At 49.6% G+C, this 21,323-nt stretch overlaps 1 protein-coding gene across 1 annotated transcript in view; it reads left to right on the forward strand.

The window, feature by feature from the left end:
* LOC141198695 (uncharacterized) overlaps positions 1-21,323 on the forward strand; it is an 87,279-nt gene that overhangs the window by 62,840 nt on the left and 3,116 nt on the right. Inside the window, exons 5-6 of the mRNA XM_073663102.1 lie at positions 15,765-15,862; positions 16,061-16,151. Of these exons, the coding sequence (XP_073519203.1) occupies positions 15,765-15,862; positions 16,061-16,151 (189 nt within the window). The remainder of the gene's footprint in view (positions 1-15,764; positions 15,863-16,060; positions 16,152-21,323) is intronic.

Here is a 21,323-nt window from a genome sequence, read left to right on the forward strand (position 1 = left end):
CAAGATCAGAGTCTCATTATACCGAGCAGAGAAGCTCCAGGGACAAAGACCCCGTCTGGTCCTAACACGCTGGGGGCCCGGAGTATCCAGCCACGGGGCCCGGATTCTCTCATTTGTGGCCCCAGCGTTTCTTGTAGAATAAATCCCTTTCTCATCCAGTCCTGTAGTAATGACTTTGTTATCAGGTTTTGTAGGAGGGTTCGTCTGACTCCATCTTATGTTATCAATATCTGTGCGAGAAACAGGAGACGTCCGAGCGCAGTTTTACAGAGTGTCCAGAGTCAGTTCTTCTACAGTCTGATAAAGAGCCGCGGTGTCTCTGACCGAACCTGGGAGTATACAGCGTACACACGGCTCCGTAGACACACGGCTCTGCTCAGTACACCTCGTACACGCATGGCTCCGCTCCGTACGCCTCGTACACGCGCGGCTCCGCTCCGTACGCGTCGTACACGCGCGGCTCCGCTCGCCTCGTACACGCGCGGCTCCGCTCCGTACGCCTCGTACACGCGTGGCTCCGCTCGGTACGCCTCATACACGCGTGGCTCCGCTCGGTACGCCTCGTACACGCGCGGCTCCGCTAGGTACGCCTCGTACACGCGCGGCTCCACTACGTACGCCTCGTACACGCGCGCCTCCGCACCGTACGCCTAGTACACGCGCGCCTCCGCACCGTACGCCTAGTACACGCGCGCCTCCGCTCCGTACGCCTCGTACACGCGCGCCTCCGCTCCGTACGCCTCGTACACGCGCGCCTCCGCTCCGTACGCCTCGAACACGCGCGCCTCCGCTCCGTACGCCTCGTACACGCGCGCCTCCGCTCCGTACGCCTCGTGCACGCGCGGCTCCGCTCCGTACACCTCGTACACGCGCGGCTCCTCTCCGTACACCTCGTACACACGCGCGGCTCCGCTCCGTACACCTCGTACACACACGCGGCTCCGCTCCGTACACCTCGTACACACACGCGGCTCCGCTCCGTACACCTCGTACACACGCGGCTCCGCTCCATACACCTCGTACACACGCGGCTCCGCTCCGTACACCTCGTACACACGCGGCTCCGTACACCTCGTACACACGGCTCCACTCCGTACACCTCGTATACACGCGGCTCCGCTCCATACACCTCGTACACACGCGGCTCCGCTCCGTACACCTCTTACACGCGCGGCTCCGCTCCGTACACCTCGTACACACGCGGCTCCGCACACCTCGTACACACGGCTCCGCTCCGTACACCTCGTATACACGCGGCTCCGCTCCATACACCTCGTACACACGCGGCTCCGCTCCGTACACCTTTTACACGCGCGGCTCCGCCTCGTACACCTCGTACACACGCGGCTCCGCTCCGTACACCTCGTACACGCGCGGCTCCGCTCCGTACACCTCGTCCACACGCGGCTCCGCACACCTCGTACACACGGCTCCGCTCCGTACACCTCGTATACACACGGCTCTGCTCCGTACACCTCGTACACACGCGGCTCCGCTCCGTACACCTCGTACACACGCGGCTCTGCTCCATACACCTCGTACACACGCGGCTCTGCTCCATACACCTCGTACACACGCGGCTCCGCTCCATACACCTCGTACACGCGCGGCTCCGCCTCGTACACCTCGTACACACGCGGCTCCGCTCCGTACACCTCGTACACACGCGGCTCCGCTCCGTACACCTCGTACACACGCGGCTCTGCTCCGTACACCTCGTACACGCGCGACTCCGCTCCGTACACCTCGTACACACGCGGCTCTGCTCCGTACACCTCGTACACGCGCGGCTCCGCTCCGTACACCTCGTACACGCGCGGCTCTGCTCCGTACACCTCGTACACACGCGGCTCTGCTCCGTACACCTCGTACACGCGCGGCTCCGCTCCGTACACCTCGTACACACGCGGCTCTGCTCCGTACACCTCGTACACACACGGCTCTGCTCCGTACACCTCCTACACACGCGGCTCTGCTCCGTACACCTCGTACACACGCGGCTCTGCTCCGTACACCTCGTACACACACGGCTCTGCTCCGTACACCTCGTACACACGCGGCTCCGCTCCGTACACCTCGTACACACGCGGCTCTGCTACATCCACACTGTAAACCCCTCCTGACCCCACACATAAACTTCAGCTCATCCAGCACCATGACAACCAGCACAGCAGAGTCCTGCATCCACTGAGGCCCTGATCATGTGACCCCTGACTCCTCCCCTCCTGTGACCTCATCACAGCTCCTGTGCGCACAGAGCAGCCATATATGTGGTGGCGGCTCTGCAGGTGGAGGTATGTGGAGACCCCATTACTGGGCGCAGGGGGCATTAACCCCTTCAGCACGGAGACTCTTTTGGGGTCTTGTGTTGCCCCTTTATAAGAATCATAAGGTTTTTGTTCTGTTTCCTGTAATAGATACATACAACCCAACTATGGAGACAGGAAGGGAGGAAACGTATTGTTCTCATAGTACAGGACCCCTTTACTGGCCCCACAGTGTAATGCCCCCATTATGCCCCTTATACAGGATGTATGATGCCCCCCACAGTGTAATGCCCCCATTATGCCCCTTATGCAGTATGTATGATCCCCCACACAGTGTAATGCCCCCATTATGCCCCTTATGCAGGATGTATGATCCCCCACACAGTGTAATGCCCCCATTATGCCCCTTATGCAGGATGTATGATCCCCCACACAGTGTAATGCCCCCATTATGCCCCTTATGCAGGATGTATGATCCCCCACACAGTGTAATGCCCCCATTATGCCCCTTATGCAGGATGTATGATGCCCCCACACAGTGTAATGCCCCCATTATGCCCCTTATGCAGGATGTATGATGCCCCCCCACAGTGTAATGCCCCCATTATGCCCCTTATGCAGGATGTATGATCCCCCACACAGTGTAATGCCCCCATTATGCCCCTTATGCAGTATGTATGATGTCCCCACGCGGTGTAATGCCCCCATTATGCCCCTTATGCAGTATAGTAGATGAAATTCATAGGAACAATAGCAGGGAGAGCAATATATATCATATATCAATCACAATAATACAATAATAAACTCCTACCATTTATTAGGACTAAATATCACGGCCAATCGCCATAAACATAAACAAAAACCGAAGAAAGACGATTTAGAGGCCGTATTGTAAAACTACAATATTCTTTATTAGTATCTGTAAAGATGTGCGGTTGTAGATTTTAATAATCACCCAGGCAGGTTATCGATGCAATTAGTTTTATTCATTCCGGCCACTGTGAACAGCAATTCCAGATAAATGTCCAACAGGCAATTCTCTTAATCCTCGAGTTTCCAACCTGGGATCAGTAGTTCCACTGCCCCGTACCAGGTGATACCCACTGTCCCCCAACTTTTGGTTGGCCCACAGCTTTTTGTATCTCCCGCAGGTATATCGGCAGTCACAGCATATGCTCCTTCGGATGATGGATATTACGACCGCAGCCGGTGATACCACCCAGCTCTCAGTCCGACTAGCAATGAATCTTCTTTCTCTATCTTCCCTGCTGGCGTCTTTGTGCATAGCCATTTGCACTGTGCTCTGTTCACTTCCATAGTAACATAGTTTGTAAAGCAGAATAAAGACTTGCGCCCATCAAGTTCGACCTGTAAGTTCTGTAATTGCTAAAGTTGATCCAGAGGAGGGCAAAAACCTCAAGTGATTTAGCCAATCTTCACCTGAGGAAAAATTCCCTCCCGACTCTGAAACCAGCAGTCAGAATAAATCCCTGTATCAACCTACTATTTTATTTTATTTTTAAGTATACGCTGAAATCTGCCTGGTATCTAGAAATGCATCCAGTCCCCGCTTGAACTGGTGTAGTGAATCTGACATTACCGTCTCCTCACTCGGTGAATTCCATATTCTCACTGCTCTTACCGTAAAGAACCTGTAACGGGTCTGGGAGGCGGAACCTCTGAGCTACTATACAAGGGGGCGGTCCTTGTAAGGGAGCGGGTGGCGACCAGGGAAGACGGGCAGGCAGTCACAGCAGGTGACCGGGACAGTCTCTGGGTGAACGGGCTGGAGGTCACGGCAAGTGACCGGGGTAGTCTCTGGATGAACGGGCAGGAGGTCACGGCAAATGACCGGGGCAGTCTCTGGATGAACGGGCAGGAGGTCACGGCAAGTGACCGGGGCAGTCTCTGGGTAAAGGGTAGGTATGACCTGTGATGGCTGAGCCTCCAGGTAGGCTAGCAGGCAGATGGTAGATGTGTGCTCCCAGGTGAGCAAGCGAGAGTCTCTGGATAAACGGGTGGTCACAGCATGTGACGGCGGAGCCTCCAGGTAGGCCAACAGACAGGCAGCAGATGAGCGCTCCCAGGTGAGCGGGCAGGAGTCTCTGGAATGGCAGGTGGTCACAGCACGTGACGGCGGAGCCTCCAGGTAGGCCAACAGACAGGCAGCAGATGAGCGCTCCCAGGTGAGCGGGCAGGAGTCTCTGGAATGGCAGGTGGTCACAGCACGTAACGGCGGAGCCTCCAGGTAGGCTAGCAGGCAGGTAGCAGATGTGCGCTCCCAGGTGAGCGGGCAAGCTGGTCCATAGACAGACTGACAGGAGTAGGAAGGCAGACCGTCGGACCTCAGGCTAGCAAGCAGGTAGGAGGAATGTCAGGCAGGAAACAGACAGCAAACTGGCAGGTAACTGGCAACGGGACCTGAGGGCTGAAGCAGAGTAGTGAACAGTGCAACAACATTGCTCGGGCACCTCCATTTTGGAGGAGGTGCCTTATATATGGTGAAGTCCTCCGGCCATTGGCCGGGGACTCCTGAGGACGGCGCGCGCGGCCCCTTTAAGAGGGAGGGACCGCGCGCGCGTGCGCCCTAAGCACAATGGCCGGGAAGGAGCGCGCGCTGCCAGCAGAGCGGGAGGAGGTGGCCGGGCTCGGAGCAGAGGGGTGAGGGGAGCAGCGTCCCTGCCTAGCAGAGGGCAGGGACGCCGGCGCTACAGTACCCCCCCCTTTAGGCCCCCCCTTTTTTAGGCCAGAGAGAAATTTATCAAGGATAAGAGGGGCATGGATGTTCTCCCGGGGCTCCCACGTTCTCTCTTCAGGACCAAACCCCTTCCAATCTACTAGAAAAAAGGTCTTCCCTCTTACCCTTTTGGTGGCCAGAATGTTCTCTACCTCAAATTCGTTTTCAGCGGAAACCGGAGCAGGAGGCGTACCTGTAGACTTGGAAAAAGAGTTAAGTACCACAGGTTTGAGGAGAGATACATGGAAGGAGTTAGGGATCCGCAAGTTGGCCGGGAGTTTCAATTTATAGGCCACCGGGTTGATCTGACTGATGACCTCCAGAGGACCGATGAACCGAGGCCCTAACTTATAGGAAGGAATCTTGAGCCGGACATACTTGGACGAGAGCCAGACCTTATCCCCTGGACGGAATTGAGGAGGATCCAGACGTTTTTTGTCAGCATGTCTTTTCATGCGCTCGGATGACAGAAGGAGTGCGGACCGGGTACTCTCCCATATGGAGGAAAATTTGTTAACAAGAGATTCCGCAGCCGGATTGTCCACCGAGGTGGAGACGGGAAATGGGACCCGAGGATGCTGACCGAAGACAACAAAAAACGGGGATTTGGAGGAAGATTCGCTCTCGTGATTGTTGTAAGAAAATTCGGCCCATGGCAGGAGATCCACCCAGTCTGAATGGTGGGCATTAACGAAGTGCCGGAGGTAATTGGTCAGGTTCTGATTGATCCGCTCCACTTGACCATTAGACTGTGGGTGGTAAGCGGAGGAGAAGTCCAGGGTGACGTCTAGCAGTTTACAAGTGGCTCTCCAGAAGCGTGAGGTGAACTGTACCCCACGATCCGACACTATGTGGAGGGGCAGTCCATGAAGACGGAAGATGTGGCGGATAAAGTCTTTAGCCAGCTCGGGTGCAGACGGGAGGCCTGGCAGGGGAACGAAATGAGCCATCTTGGAAAAGCGGTCAGCGACCACCCAAATGACCGTACAACCGGCAGAGACGGGGAGATCAGTTATAAAGTCCATTGCTATATGCTGCCAGGGGGCAGCAGGTACTGGGAGCGGAAGGAGGCGACCGGCTGGCAGATGTCTCGGAACCTTGTTGCGGGCGCAGGACACACAGGCAGAAACAAAGTCTATTACGTCCTTGTGCAGGGTAGGCCACCAGTAGTGCCGAGTAATAAGTTGGAGGGTCTTTTTCTGACCGGCGTGGCCAGCTAGTTTAGACGAGTGACCCCAGTGTAGGATCTTCTCCCAATCAGGTACTGATACGAACGTCTTACCGCGAGGGAAACGATTTAGATTCACGGGAGCCACCTGCATTACTCTGGCGGGATCGATGATGTGTTTCGGTTCTTCCTCGAGATCAGACACCAGAAAGGATCGGGACAAGGCGTCCGCCTTGATGTTTTTGTCAGCCGGGCGAAAATGAAGAATAAAATCAAAGCGAGCAAAAAACAAGGACCACCGAGCTTGGCGCGGGTTAAGTCTCTGGGCATGCTGGAGGTAAGCCAAGTTCTTGTGGTCAGTGTAAATTATTACCGGGTGAAGAGCCCCTTCGAGCAGGTAACGCCACTCCTCCAATGCCAGCTTGATGTCCAATAACTCTCGATCTCCTATGGAATAGTTGCGCTCAGAAGAGGAGAAGAGTTTGGAGAAGAAGCCACAAGTTACCATTCTCCCGGAAGATGATTTTTGGGTAAGTACCGCTCCTGCTCCAGAGGAGGAGGCGTCAACCTCCAGGAAGAACTGCTTGTTGCCATCTGGGCGATGCAGCACCGGGGCGGAAGAGAAGGCCTGTTTTAAGGAAAGAAAGGCCTCCTCTGCTTCGGGCGGCCACTCTCTGGGATTAGTGCCCTTACGGGTGAGTTCGGAAATTGGGGCAGTCCGGGAAGAGAAGTGCGGTATGAAGAGGCGGTAGTAGTTGGCGAAGCCCAGGAACCGCTGAATGGCCTTCAACCCCTCCGGTCGGGGCCATTTCTCGATGGCAGACAGTTTCTCTGGATCCATTCTTAGGCCGGTCTGAGAAATAATGTAGCCCAAAAACGGAAGCGAGGTCTGCTCAAAGAGGCACTTCTCATATTTAGCGAAGAGGTGATTCTGCCTGAGCCTGAGCAGGACCTGACGAACGTCTCTCCGGTGAGTCTGGAGATCCGGAGAGAAGACCAAGATGTTGTCCAGGTACACCACTACGCAGGAGTAGAGAAGGTCCCGGAAGATGTCATTGACCAACTCTTGAAAGACGGCAGGAGCGTTACAGAGACCAAAGGGCATTACCAGATATTCATAGTGGCCGTCCCGGGTGTTGAATGCAGTCTTCCATTCATCCCCTTGACGGATACGGACCAGGTTGTACGCCCCACGGAGGTCCAGTTTGGTGAAGATTCTAGCCCCTCTCAGACGATCAAATAATTCTGGAATGAGCGGAAGGGGGTACTTATTCTTCACCGTGATCTGGTTAAGGCCTCTATAGTCTATACAGGGACGGAGAGAGCCGTCCTTCTTTTTTACGAAAAAGAAGCCCGCTCCCGCCGGGGAGGTAGATTTCCGGATGAATCCCCTGGCCAAATTCTCCTCAATATATTCGGACATCGACCGGGTCTCAGCAGCGGACAATGGGTAAATACGCCCACGGGGAGGCGTAGTACCGGGTAACAGGTCGATAGGACAGTCGTATGGTCTATGAGGGGGTAATGTCTCTGCCTCCTTTTTATTAAAGACATCAGCAAATGACCAATAGGGAATCGGAAGTCCAGGTAGATTAGTTGGGGTAGGAGAAGGACGGGCGGGATGAACAGGAACCAAACAAGTCTTATGACAGTCCTGTCCCCAGCGAAGGACTTCTCCGGTCTGCCAGTCAAGCACGGGTGCATGTCTCTGGAGCCAAGGTAGGCCTAGCAAGAGGGCGTGAGAGAGTCCAGGCAGAACGTGAAAAGAGATGCTCTCAGAATGCAGCATTCCCACCTGCAGAGTTATGGATTCGGTGATGAGTTGGATGGGACGTGGTAAGAGGCCCCCATCCACAGCAGCGACAGATAATGGTATAGCCAGAGGTTTGGTGGGAATGCGGTATTTTTCTACCAGGGCCTGTGAAATAAGATTCCCGGCCGCTCCAGAGTCAAGTTGGGCTAGTTCGAAATAACGATTCTCCCCGCAGATAATTGAGACTGACAGCAGCAGAGATGGAGAGGATTTATTCTTGTCTAGGTCGACCTCTCTGAGCGAACCTAGACACAGGCGTTTCCCGACCTCTCCGGGCAGGTACGGATCCGGTGCTCCTTACTGCCACAGTAGAAGCAGCTCCCCTCGGCACGGCGTAAGTCCAGACGGGTTTTGACCATCTTGGTCTGGTCGACCTGCATAGGCTCAGGAGAGTGTACCTGGGGAGAAACGGAGGGAGTGACGGGTTTCTGAAAAGTAGGAGCTAGACGTGGAAACCTCCTCTCACGGGTGACTTCTTTGGCACGCTCCTGGAACCGTAGGTCAATCCGGGTGGCAAGAGTTATTAGGTCATCGAGAGTGGTAGGAATGTCTCGACCGGCGAGTTCATCTTTAATACGGCCGGACAGACCCTCCCAGAAGACAGATACCAGAGCGTCGTTATCCCAGGCCAGCTCCGAGGCAAGGGTACAGAACCGTATGGCATATTGGCCCACGGTGAGACTTCCCTGACGGAGGCGTAGCAGAGATGATGCAGATGAGGTCTTCCGTCCGGGTTCGTCGAAGACTTTCCGGAAAGCCGTGAGAAAGGCAGGCAAGTCGGACACCAGGGGGTCTCCTCTCTCCCATAGAGGATTTAGCCAGGCCAGGGCCTCCCCGGTGAGATGGGACATGATGAAGGCAATTTTGGCCCGGTCGGAGTTAAACTGGTGGGACAGGAGTTCAAAGTGCAGGGTGCACTGATTTATATAGCTCCGAGCCTGAGCGGAGTCGCCTCCGAAGCGAGGAGGTGCAGAAAGCCGGGGTCCGGGGTAGGATACCATAGTATTGGTGGGCAGCGGAGCTGCCGGATTGCGAGTCATGGCACTGGCGGTGGTTGCTGGTGGAGCAGTCAGAGTGTCCAGGCGAGAATTGACATTCCGCAGGTGACCCAGGATGGACTCCTGTTGGGACCTCTGACGGGACAGTTCATGACACAGGTCCGAGAGTGAGGGAGCTTGGGTGCCACCGGGTTCCCTGGCCCGAGCAAACTGTAACGGGTCTGGGAGGCGGAACCTCTGAGCTACTATACAAGGGGGCGGTCCTTGTAAGGGAGCGGGTGGCGACCAGGGAAGACGGGCAGGCAGTCACAGCAGGTGACCGGTACAGTCTCTGGGTGAACGGGCTGGAGGTCACGGCAAGTGACCGGGGTAGTCTCTGGATGAACGGGCAGGAGGTCACGGCAAGTGACCGGGGCAGTCTCTGGATGAACGGGCAGGAGGTCACGGCAAGTGACCGGGGCAGTCTCTCTGGGTAAAGGGTAGGTACGACCTGTGATGGCTGAGCCTCCAGGTAGGCTAGCAGGCAGATGGTAGATGTGTGCTCCCAGGTGAGCAAGCGAGAGTCTCTGGATAAACGGGTGGTCACAGCATGTGACGGCGGAGCCTCCAGGTAGGCCAACAGACAGGCAGCAGATGAGCGCTCCCAGGTGAGCGGGCAGGAGTCTCTGGAATGGCAGGTGGTCACAGCACGTAACGGCGGAGCCTCCAGGTAGGCTAGCAGGCAGGTAGCAGATGTGCGCTCCCAGGTGAGCGGGCAGGAGTCTCTGGAATGGCAGGTGGTCACAGCACGTGACGGCAGAGCCTCCAGGTAGGCTAGCAGGCAGGCAGCAGATGTGCGCTCCCAGGTGAGCGGGCAAGCTGGTCCATAGACAGACTGACAGGAGTAGGAAGGCAGACCGTCGGACCTCAGGCTAGCAAGCAGGTAGGAGGAATGTCAGGCAGGAAACAGACAGCAAACTGGCAGGTAACTGGCAACGGGACCTGAGGGCTGAAGCAGAGTAGTGAGCAGTGCAACAACATTGCTCGGGCACCTCCATTTTGGAGGAGGTGCCTTATATATGGTGAAGTCCTCCGGCCATTGGCCGGGGACTCCTTAGGACGGCGCGCGCGGCCCCTTTAAGAGGGAGGGAGCGCGCGCGCGCCCTACGCACAGTGGCCAGGAAGGAGCGCGCGCTGCCAGCAGAGCGGGAGGAGAGGACGCCGGGCTCGGAGCAGAGGGGTGAGGGGAACAGCGTCCCTGCCTAGCAGAGGGCAGGGACGCCGGCGCTACAGAACCCCTTCCTATGCTGGTGCTGAAACCTTTTCTCTTCCAGTCTTAGTGAATGCCCTCTTGTTACCGTAATATCCCTCCTTTTGAACAAATCCTGGGCAAGATCTCTATACTGTCCCCTAACATATTTGTACACATTTATTATGTCCCCCCTCAACCTTCTCTTTTCCAGGCTGAATAGTCCTAGTTTTGCCAACCTCTCTGGGTATTGCAGTCCCTCCATTCCCTTTATTAATTTTGTTGCCCTCCTTTGTACCTTTTCAAGCTCATTTATATCCTTTATATATATTGGGGCCCATAACTGAGCACAGTATTCCAAGTGGGGTCTGACCAGTGCTTTGTACAGTGGAAGAACAATGTTCTCATCCTTTGCAGCTATACCTCTTCTGATACATCCCATTACCCTGTTTGCCCTTACAGCAGCGGCCTGACTTTGGGCACTCCAATTTAGTTTGCTATCAATCAAGATGCCCAAGTCCTTCTCCATCTCTGAATTCCCCAATGATTTCCCATTCAGTGAGTACTGGTGACTTCCATTTTTCCTTCCCATATGTATGACCTTACATTTCTCCTCGTTAAACCTCATTTGCCATTTAATGCTCCACCTACCCAGCTTATCCAAATCCCTCTGTAGGTCTGCACTGTCCTCTTTTGTATTAATTGTTTTACATAACTTTGTGTCATCTGCAAATATTGATATTTTACTATTTATCCCGTTGACTATGTCGTTAATAAAGATATTAAATAACATTGGGCCTAGTACAGACCCCTGTGGTACCCCACTAGTGACTCTTACCCAATCTGAGTTTATTCCATTTATAACCACCCTCTGCCTTCTATCCTTTAGCCAGTTAGCTACCCACTTGCAGACATTTTCCCCCAGCCCCATCATTCTCATTTTGTATACCAACCTATTATGTGGCACGCTATCGAACGCTTTTGAGAAGTCGAGATACACGACATCCACTGGTTCCCCCTGATCTAATCGAGAGCTAACCTCCTCGTAGAAGTCAATCAGGTTTGTTTGGCAGGAGCGATTCCTCATGAATCCATGTTGGTTCGGGATTAAAAGATTATTAGCATCAAGATGCTCCGTAATTGCCTCTTTAATGAAGCTTTCAAAAATTTTGCCCACAACGGACGTCAGACTCACCGGGCGATAGTTTCCGGCGTCACTTTTCGCTCCCTTTTTGAATATTGGCACTACATTCGCCTGTCGCCAATCAAGTGGTACAGACCCAGTCTCAACAGAGTCCTTAAATATAAGATATAACGGTCTGTCTATCACATTACTTAGTTCCCTTAGTACCCATGGGTGTATGCCATCAGGTCCTGGTGATTTGTTTATTTTAATGTTACTGAGGAGTTTCTGTACCTCAACTTGGGTTAGATTAGTCATACTTAGTGGAGGATTAAGCTTGTCACTTCTCATTTCTCCTGTTAGTTCTATTTCCTTTGTGAAAGTTGTCGAAAAAAAATTATTTAATAGATTAGCTTTATCCTCATCTTTCTCTATGATTTTGCCTTCTTCACTTTTTATCGGTCCAATATTATCCGATTTAATCCTTTTACTATTTATATACGTAAAGAACAGTTTGGGATTTGATCTACTTTCCCTAGCAATACGTTTCTCTGTTTCCTCCTTCGCTATTTTTATTTGTTTTTTACAGGTTCTCGTTTTTTCCTTGTAACACATTAGTGCCTCCTTACTGTTTTCCTGTTTTAATCTCTTGAATGCCTCTTTTTTGCTATTTAACGCCCCTTTTGCGTTCTTGTTCAACCATATTGGTTTCCTCTTATTTCTGGCCCTTTTATTCCCATACGGTATATACCTCTCGCACTGAGTATTCAGAATTCTTTTGAAGGTTTCCCATTTACTATTCGTATTCCTTTGATTAAGTACTTTGTCCCAGTCAATAAGTTGAATGTTTTCTATCAGCTGATCAAACTTCGCCCTCCTAAAGTTTAATGTTTTTGTTGTTCCCTTATTGATAACCCTACTGAAGGGCATTTTGAAGTCGATAATATTATGATCGCTATTACCTAGGTGCCCCCCTATCTGTACCTCAGTTATTCTATCAGGCCTATTAGTCAATATTAAGTCCAACACGGCCTTCCCTCTCGTTGGTTCCTGCACTAGTTGGGAGAGATAATTATCCTTAATATTTGTCAAGAACCTTTTTCCTTTCTGAGATCTACAGGTTTCTGTTTCCCAGTCAATATCCGGGTAGTTGAAATCCCCCATTACAATCACTTCATTATGTTTTGCTACTTTGTCTATTTGTCCTAATAGCAGATTCTCATTCTCCTCTGTTATATTTGGTGGCTTATAGCAGACCCCCAGTAATATTTTATTATTATTTTTTGCCCCCTCTATCTCTACCCACATGGACTCGACCCCCTCTTCTCCCTCTCCTATATCTTCCCTTAGTCTGGGTTTTAGACATGACTTTACATATAAGCAGACTCCTCCGCCTTTCCCCTGTTTCCGGTCCCTTCTAAATAAACTATAATCTAATAAATTTACCGCCCAGTCGTAGCTATCGTCTAGCCAAGTCTCTGTTATGCCTACGATGTCATACCTCTCCTCCGATATAAGCGCCCGCAGCTCATCCGCCTTATTGGTCAGGCTTCTTGCGTTGGTCAGCATGCAAGATAAAACTTTGGGGTTATTTAGCATCCTATTCTTCTCTAACGATCTAACTGTACTATCCCCACCCCCCTCTCCACCCTCATTCTATTCACTTCTCCCCTTCCCCCTTGCTTGCCTCACATCCCACCTATTTCCTTGGTTTCCCCCCCCCCCGTCTCTAGTTTAAAAACTCCTCCAACCTATTAGCCATCTTCTTCCCCAGCACTGCTGCACCCTCCCCATTGAGGTGCAGCCCGTCCCTACGGTAGAGCCTGTAGCCGACCGCGAAGTCAACCCAGTTCTCCATGAACCCAAACCCTTCTGCCTTACACCAACTCTTTAGCCACTTATTCACCTCCCTAACTTCCCGTTGGCGCTCCTGTGTGGCTCGCGGGATTGGTAGTATTTCTGAGAAAACTACCTTGGAGGTCCTTGCCCTAAGCTTCCTACCTAGGTCCCTGAAATCATTTTTAAGGACCCTCCATCTACCACTCACTTCTTCGCCAGCCCCACCCAGTAACCTGTCAACCCGATCCGCGATGTGCCGGACTCGAGCGCCAGGGAGGCAGCACACCGTTCGGCGATTCCGGTCTTTGTGATAGATTGCCCTGTCTGTCCCCCTAATAATAGAGTCACCCACTACCAGAACCTGTCTTGCCTGCCCTACACTTCCCCCCTCCCCCTCATTACTGGAGCATACACTCCCCCGGCGGTCAGAGGATCTGTTGTGCTCCAATAATGCCGGTTCTGAACCAGCCTTCCTATACTTCTTCCCTCTATCCCTCCTAACTGTTATCCAGCTCCCTGCCTGTTCAGCCTGCACTTCCCCTCTATGCTCCACCCCCAGTATTGACCCATTGAGTGTCTGCTCGGTGAGCAGCAAACTCCGTTCCATGTTGTCGATGCTCCTCAGTATCGCTATCTGAGCACTTAGATCCAGAATTTGGGCTTCCAAGTGCACGATATGCTCACATCTCTCGCAGCAGTATGGATCCTCGAGCGGTTGCTCACGGAATGCATACATTGCGCAAGATGTACACTGCACGGCTCCGGCCAACATGGACGTCATTCTAAATATGGGGATACAGTCAGTATATATATACAAGTACAAAACACAATTATTTATATATAGGTGTATGGACGGGGATCAATTAGGGATGTGCAAGTGTATCAATTAGATATCGGCGGGGGATCAGTTAAGTATGGACGGGGGATCAATTAAGTATCAAGTATGGACGGGGGAATCAGCTAAGTAAAAAGTAAAGTAAAGAAAAATGAAATACAGTCAGCAATTCAGTCCTAAGTCCTCCCTTCCAAACTCCCTGAATACAAAGTCACTGAAAAACAAGTCACACACTTACTTTCGTTCGCACTTACGCTCCGGACACACGCAGCTCGTTCACACTCGCAAACTAAGAGATTTAGAGAGTTTTTTTTTTTTTTTTTTTTTTTTTTTTTCCTTTTCCAGCAATGCACTCTTCACCTCAATGCACTTCCAAAAAAAAAAAAAAATTGATTATTGATACTAATAAAGATTATTGTAGTTTTACAATACGGCCTCTAGATCATCTTTCTTCGGTTTTTTGTTTGCCCTTATGCAGTATATATGATGCCCCCACACAGTGTAATGTTCCCACAGTACCGCCATCCCCCCCACACACAGTATAATATATTCCAATGTCAGTAAATGAGACGAGAATTAGCTTTATGGAAAATGAGTCTATGAGAAACGTATTCAGCTGCAGACTCAGAGGAAGAAACTGCTTGTTGTCTGTGGCCTAAAATATATAGGTTTTATTAGTAGAAGTCAATGAAAATAACTGAATGTTGTAAAATAATAAAAATACCATTGCTGTTAGGGTCCCCGCCAATCTCTGTATTTCCTGGTCAGCCCCAACGAACTTGTGATTATTACAGCCAATCAGCTGCTGACGCAGTGAGTAACACAGCCAGTGATTGGGAGCATGGAGGAGATGTCTGAGTCAGCAATTCAACTTATGTTCCAGTCCATACAAGACTAGAGAATACAACACCTACACCTTCTATCTCCTGATATATTTCCTCTTATTGTCTCCAGTAATTGTATTATTACACAGGATTTTTATGATGTTACATCGGCTCATCTTCTTCTCATTCGGGTCTCTACAATATCAGATGCTGTCGGTGAAGATCTTCTATATAAGAGAATTTTTCAGAATTACCCATCAAAGATGGATATGGACAGAGACAAGATGGCTGAGAGGTTATTACACCTCACCCTAGAGATCCTCTTCCGGCTTACTGGAGAGGTGAGAGATTCTGATGACGTCACATTACATCATTCTTATCTATGGGAATAACAGATGGACAGGACTGGAGAGGTGAGGACTCTGGAAATGTCTGGAGGGAGATTTATTAATGTGTCTCTCCATAACCAGGATTACACAGTAGTGAAGAAGACCTCTAGTGAGTGCCGTCAGGACTCTGTGTCTGAGGGATGGGGAAGACCTCTGTGCCCAATCATGAGGCCTCCACCTCACCCCCTGATACATGAGGACATTGATGACCAGAAGATCCTAGAACTCATCTACAAGATGATTGAGCTGCTGACTGGAGAGGTGACACTGCTGGGACATTATACAGTAACGCTATGAAGTGATTGGGGGGGATGACGATATCATTGTATGTGTCAGGTTCCTATAAGGTGTCAGGATGTCGCTGTCTATTTCTCCATGGAGGAGTGGGAGTATTTAGAAGGACACAAAGATCTGTACAAGGACGTCATGATGGAGGTTCCCTAGCCCCTCACATCACCAGGTAATAGACAGGACTAAATACACACGGCCTATAATTATCTGTATGTAAAGAATGAATTCAGTCCCTGTATGTGTTTCCTCCAGATCTATCCAGTAAGAGGACAACACCAGAGAGATGTCCCCGTCCTCTTCTTCCACAAGACTGTAAACAAGAAGACCCCAATGTTCCTCAGGATCATCAGGTAGATGGAGTGAAGGTGTCATGAGATCTCCCCTGTGATTTGTAGATGGATGTGAAGGTCTTGTGCTCAGTCTTGTTTTATCCACCAGTATTATATGTTTTATACTTGTGTAATGAGAACGGTGGAGATGGCAGGATTAGAGCTGATCATAGATGTGACCTCTCCATCTGTCTGTGACTTTTACAATATTTGTTTCAGGGTGAATATCTGACCCATATTGATACTACAGAGACATATGTGAAGGGTGATGAGCGGTGTAAAGAGGAGATTCCTACATATGACTATCCAGGTGAGTAGTAACCACTAAATGCTGATAAGTCACAGATTCTTCTCAGTCACCGGCTGTGGCTGCTTTATCAGTGGTGTAGACCGGCCGTATCACAATCGTGTGATCACCATTTCCCTCTAGACCACAACATATTTTAACACCCAAAACTGTCCAAATGACTTTGGGCATTAAAAGCCCTTTTCTATAGAACTTACAACCTGGAGGATCCACGTACCCACTGTGATTAGGAGACGTTGACCCTTGCCTGCCCAGATCTGTAAACTACAAAGCCAAATGTCAGCGTATTGTGATCGACTCACTCAGCTTCTTAAAGAGGCAGACACAGGAACAGTTTCTATTTAAAGTACGGCTGTTACCTCCAGGCCCACCCCACAAATACTCTAAAGGCTGCGAATTTTATCCTATGACCTCCTCCCTCTCTACAGGTGTTCAATCATTCTATCACTAAAGATGGCTGATTTACCCCCTCGTGTGCTGGAACCTTTTTCCTATGTTTAATTACTGGAGCTAACAATCTCAGTGCTACACATCTCTCCTCCAGTACTTTACCAGTGACTTTGTCACATTATGTAGAATGTGCTGAGAAGTTCGAAAATCACTTGAAGAAAAATATTATAATGGACCTCTTAGGGAAAGCGGAGGGTAATGATGCTGTTGGCTTCCTAGAACCCTGATAACTTATTGGATGAATCTACCTTCTCTCCCTTCTGTGCTGCTGAATGTGCTCATATGGTCCCTACATGACCACGTCCCGTCTTTCTGGCCAAACTTCACTTTTATGATCGACAACATTAAATGTGCAGTGAGGACCAAGTGTGAATTTCTGTACAATAACAGCAGAGTTTCCCTTTATCCTGACTTTTCAATTTCTTTTAAAACCAACTAACTTCAAACAGGATTGTGATAAACTATACAGAAAACATTACACCTGTGCCATGATATCTCTCTAAGCTGTGCGTGGCTGATGGCTGTAATATACATTTATTCACGCCTGCAGGAGATGTGTTGGCATGGCTCCAGCCCTGGTTTCATGGATTCACTTCACGTCATAAATTCCATTATGTTTTCAATCCTAAGGAATTCAGATTACTGCACAATCTCTCCTGAAATGGGGGCACTAATACTTTCTCTACTCTCCTTGTCAGGACTCAGTAGCTCCAATGGTCCACCATAAATGAGTGCAACTCCAGTTTAGTGTTGGAGCTCCCCCCTCATACATATATTGTTGTTGGGGATGTAACATTTTTTTATTCTATGTCTATTGGTTTACAGATTTTCATTTTGTATGATTTGTGGTGGGATCGGTCGGCCTCATTTATGTTACTCAGTAACTCCTTGGTCTCTTTAAAAAGAGGTCTCCATTGCCTTTTCCAAATGCCAGATATTCAAATTTAAGACACCTCAGCTCTGCAGTATTATAAAAAGTTCTCTTTAAATGTCTAATATTTCTTCTTGAAGCTCATCTGACAGAAAATATTGGATTTTACGATAATTTAGAGTTTGTGGCTGCTGGTAATCTATTTACTCCAGGGAGGTTTCTCCACTAGTTACTCTTCTCATTTTTTTTTACTGATTAAGGCTAGGTGCCCACGATGCAGAAATGCTCTGGGTTTTTTCCTGAGCATTTCTGCATCTCCCTGGCAGAAAAAATGCATGCGGATTGTACATGCGGATTGTACATGCGTTTTTCCTGCCAGTGACAAGCGGATGTGAAGCGTTGTTCACATGCATTTCCGCATGCAGGTTGACAAGCGTTTTCCAAGCGATTTTAGCATCACTTGGAAAGTGCTTGACAACTTGGTCACACTATATAAATCCATGCAAACGACCCCAAAGAATGTCAAAAAATAGAAAAATAAATCTATACTTACCATCTGATGGCCCCTGGAGTCTTGCTTCATTCTGTCCTGGCATGCCGGCAGCTTGCGGTACACTACACTGAAGGACCTGCCAGCAAGCGAAGACAAGGAGACCGGGGGCCGTCAGAAGGTAAGTATAATATTTATTTTTTATTTTATTCTTTTTTTCACAGGTTCTATGGTACCCGGGTGTGGAGGAGAGTCTCCTCTCCTCCACACCCGGGTACCATCCGCACATTGAAACGCTTGGATTCCGCATGTACAGATGCAGTGATGCGGATTCCATGTTTTCCAATGCAAGTCAATGGCGGCGAAAACGCAGCGCTTCCGCAAAATAATTGGTAGTGCTGCGTTTTTTTCCGTAATGATAACCCGCAGCGGAAATTTCCGCAGCTTGTGCACAGCACATGCGGATTATCATTGGGCAACATGGCAGGTCTTCTACCATGCGTTTTTTAAGCGTTTCTGCAGCGTTTTTGCCACTGCAGAAAAAACGCATCGTGGGCACAGAGCCTAAGACTGTTCAGCCTAATCTTTTCAGTAGAAAATGTGATGTGTTATTGTCTATAGTCACAGTTTTCCCCATCAACCTTTAACTTCTTTAACCCATCTACATGAATCTGGACTTACACAGAGACACCTAGGCTTGGGCCTTGGTGTGACCTGTTGTTCTGTGGAGTGAGATATGAAGAATAGTCAGGTAGCCGGGTCAGAACAAGGAGGGCAGAGAAAATACAAAATCAGAAGACAAAAGAGTAGTCAGTAGTGATGCTCGGTTATTTGTTACTCGAGCAATTTTCCGGCGGTTCCCTCCCCAACCCCCCCCCCCCCCCCATATCCTCCGTAGGGCTGGAGGGAGTCTAAAAATTGTTCAGATCTATGAAAACAGTGCTGAAATGGCATGGAAACAGCATGGGGAAGACCCCTGGAATCATCTCTGAATCCCAGGTCGCTGCTGTGAACAATGTTACCAGCGTAGTATGCCACTTTTACGGGCTGACAATAAAAAATACAAAAGCGAAGATAAAATGGATTTTCCTGGAAACAACAATTTTTAAGAAACATTCTTTCCAGGATAATGACTTCTATATAATGCAAAATAAATAACAGAAAAAATATTCCTCCACACCTTGGGCTATGTTCACACTTAGTGTTTTTGCACGTTCACATTGCCTTCAACGGTGGAAAATGCATTCACCGGTAAATGTAATTTTAACATTTTACTACCTTATCTGGCCATGTGGTGTGTAAGACATGATCAGATACATCTGTTTCATTTATGAAAGAGAGACTCTGTAAGTCCCATTTTTTTTCCAGGCCTCACTATTTATAAAGCGCCATCAGGCGGCCCTTACTATTGTTTGAGTACCCTGCGGCGGCCACTAAAGCTAGACGGCCAAGCTCTGCAAGTAAGCGCTTCCGGCCGACGGAAGCCACTGGCACCAATAGCAGCTGATTGGCGGGGTTGCCGGTTGCGGGATTATGTGGTCCAGACTCAAGACTACTGAGACTGGACCGTGTGGAAGACAGGGTGGTGCTGGAAACTGACTGGAAGCATTGTCTGCTATCAACCCAACAACCTTTTCACACTGGTCTGGCTTCAAGAGTGTTGTTCTGCAACCCCCTACAAAGTGGGGGTTGTAGACAGGACGCTAGGTCGACATGATGTGGATGTTTGTTGTGCTACTGCAGCAGGCACAGTTTCACCTTGCCCACAGCCTTAGCCTCTGCGTGCACCATCAGCATCACATCCACTTCCCCGTCCCTTACTACGCGCCTTGCTCATTTTAAATGCAGTATAATATTTGGCAACTTCAACAAAATTTCACGATTATTAACGCAGTAAAAATCTGACCACTTCAGATGAGCAAGTTTTACTGCAATAGCAATATGCTATTGGTTAGCGGCCAAGTCAGGATGTATGTTTTCAACACACAACTGGCACATTTTAAATGGAGTATAATATTTTGCAGATTCCAAAAAATTTCAGGATCATTACGCAGTAAAATCTGACCACCACAGATGGACTTTTTCTATGCTTGCACTACATAGCAATGCTAGTCAAATCAACTAAGTGTGGCTGTATACTGTTAACAAACAAATGGAGCAGTAAAAATAGTGTAGTATATTGCTTTTCACAAAAATTAGCAGGATTAAGAGCAAAAAGGAATATTATTATCCCTGAGAACTAGGGCTATTGATATGAGTTACAGCACCAGAAAGAACATGCAATGAAGCCTAACCTGTAGTGCACTATCTCTCCACAAACTCTGCCTAACCTGCTAACAGCAGTATTAATATACATCAGAATGAGCCATTACAAGGGCTGTTGGTTCAGATGAAATAAATACAACTGGTGTGGAATTCCTGTCTAAAAGCTAGAATTCTCTGCATCGCTCAGCCGCAGCTCTCCCTACTCTGCCTATTTCCGGGGTAGACTGTGATGAGGGCAGGGTCCCTGGTCTTATATAGACCTGATGATGCTATGTGGCCAGCCATTCACTATAATGTCACTACCAACATGGCTACGGCATTACAGTGACTGGCAGGCAATCCCTACATGTTAATTGGCTGCCTAAAAAGTGCCAAACATGTGAGGCCGGGACTCGAGCTCGCTCCCGAAAATTTAAGAAAAAAAAATACTCGCTGAGTACTGAGCATTTCGAGCATTTTGATGCTCAGGTAAGTAACGAGTAGTGACAAGCATGCTCGCTCATCACTAATAGTCAGTAAATGGGCCAAGGCCACATCCGGAAACAAACACACAAGCCAGGCGCTGAGTACAGAGGACTGAACCAGAGGAGAACAAGGCTGTATCAGGCAGCTTCTGGCAATATGCTCCGAGCTTTAGTAGTGTGACTTCAGCTAGATTGCACACACTCATACTGCCAAACTGGATGGTACTACAGTTCCCGGGCACCCTAATCTTAATGGCTGGACAGAGCCTGCGCCGCCCAGAGCTTCTGGTTCCGACATCTCCATCACCAGCGCAACCCGCAGAATGAATGAGGCAGTTCCTGGTGACAGAAGCAGACATCGCAGGAGAAGATCCCAGAGGAGACGGGATACACCATTTGCAGAAGCCCTAATATGACAAAATGGCAGAAAACCAGAACATTAGAAATCCCCATAAAGTGACTCCATTTTGGAAATTATAACCCTCAATGAATTAATCTATAGGACTAGTGACTCCACAGACACTTTCCGGAAATTAGCACGCACTGAATTTTGGAGAGTGAAAATTGCACATTGGCCATTTTATTACCCAACACATAGTGCCCATATTGTGCTCCAGGAGGCACACACGATAAAT

The sequence above is a fragment of the Phyllobates terribilis genome, unplaced genomic scaffold, assembly GCF_046119375.1.
Source record: "Phyllobates terribilis strain yellow unplaced genomic scaffold, ASM4611937v1 Scaffold_99__1_contigs__length_5935540, whole genome shotgun sequence".
NCBI lineage: Eukaryota > Metazoa > Chordata > Amphibia > Anura > Dendrobatidae > Phyllobates > Phyllobates terribilis.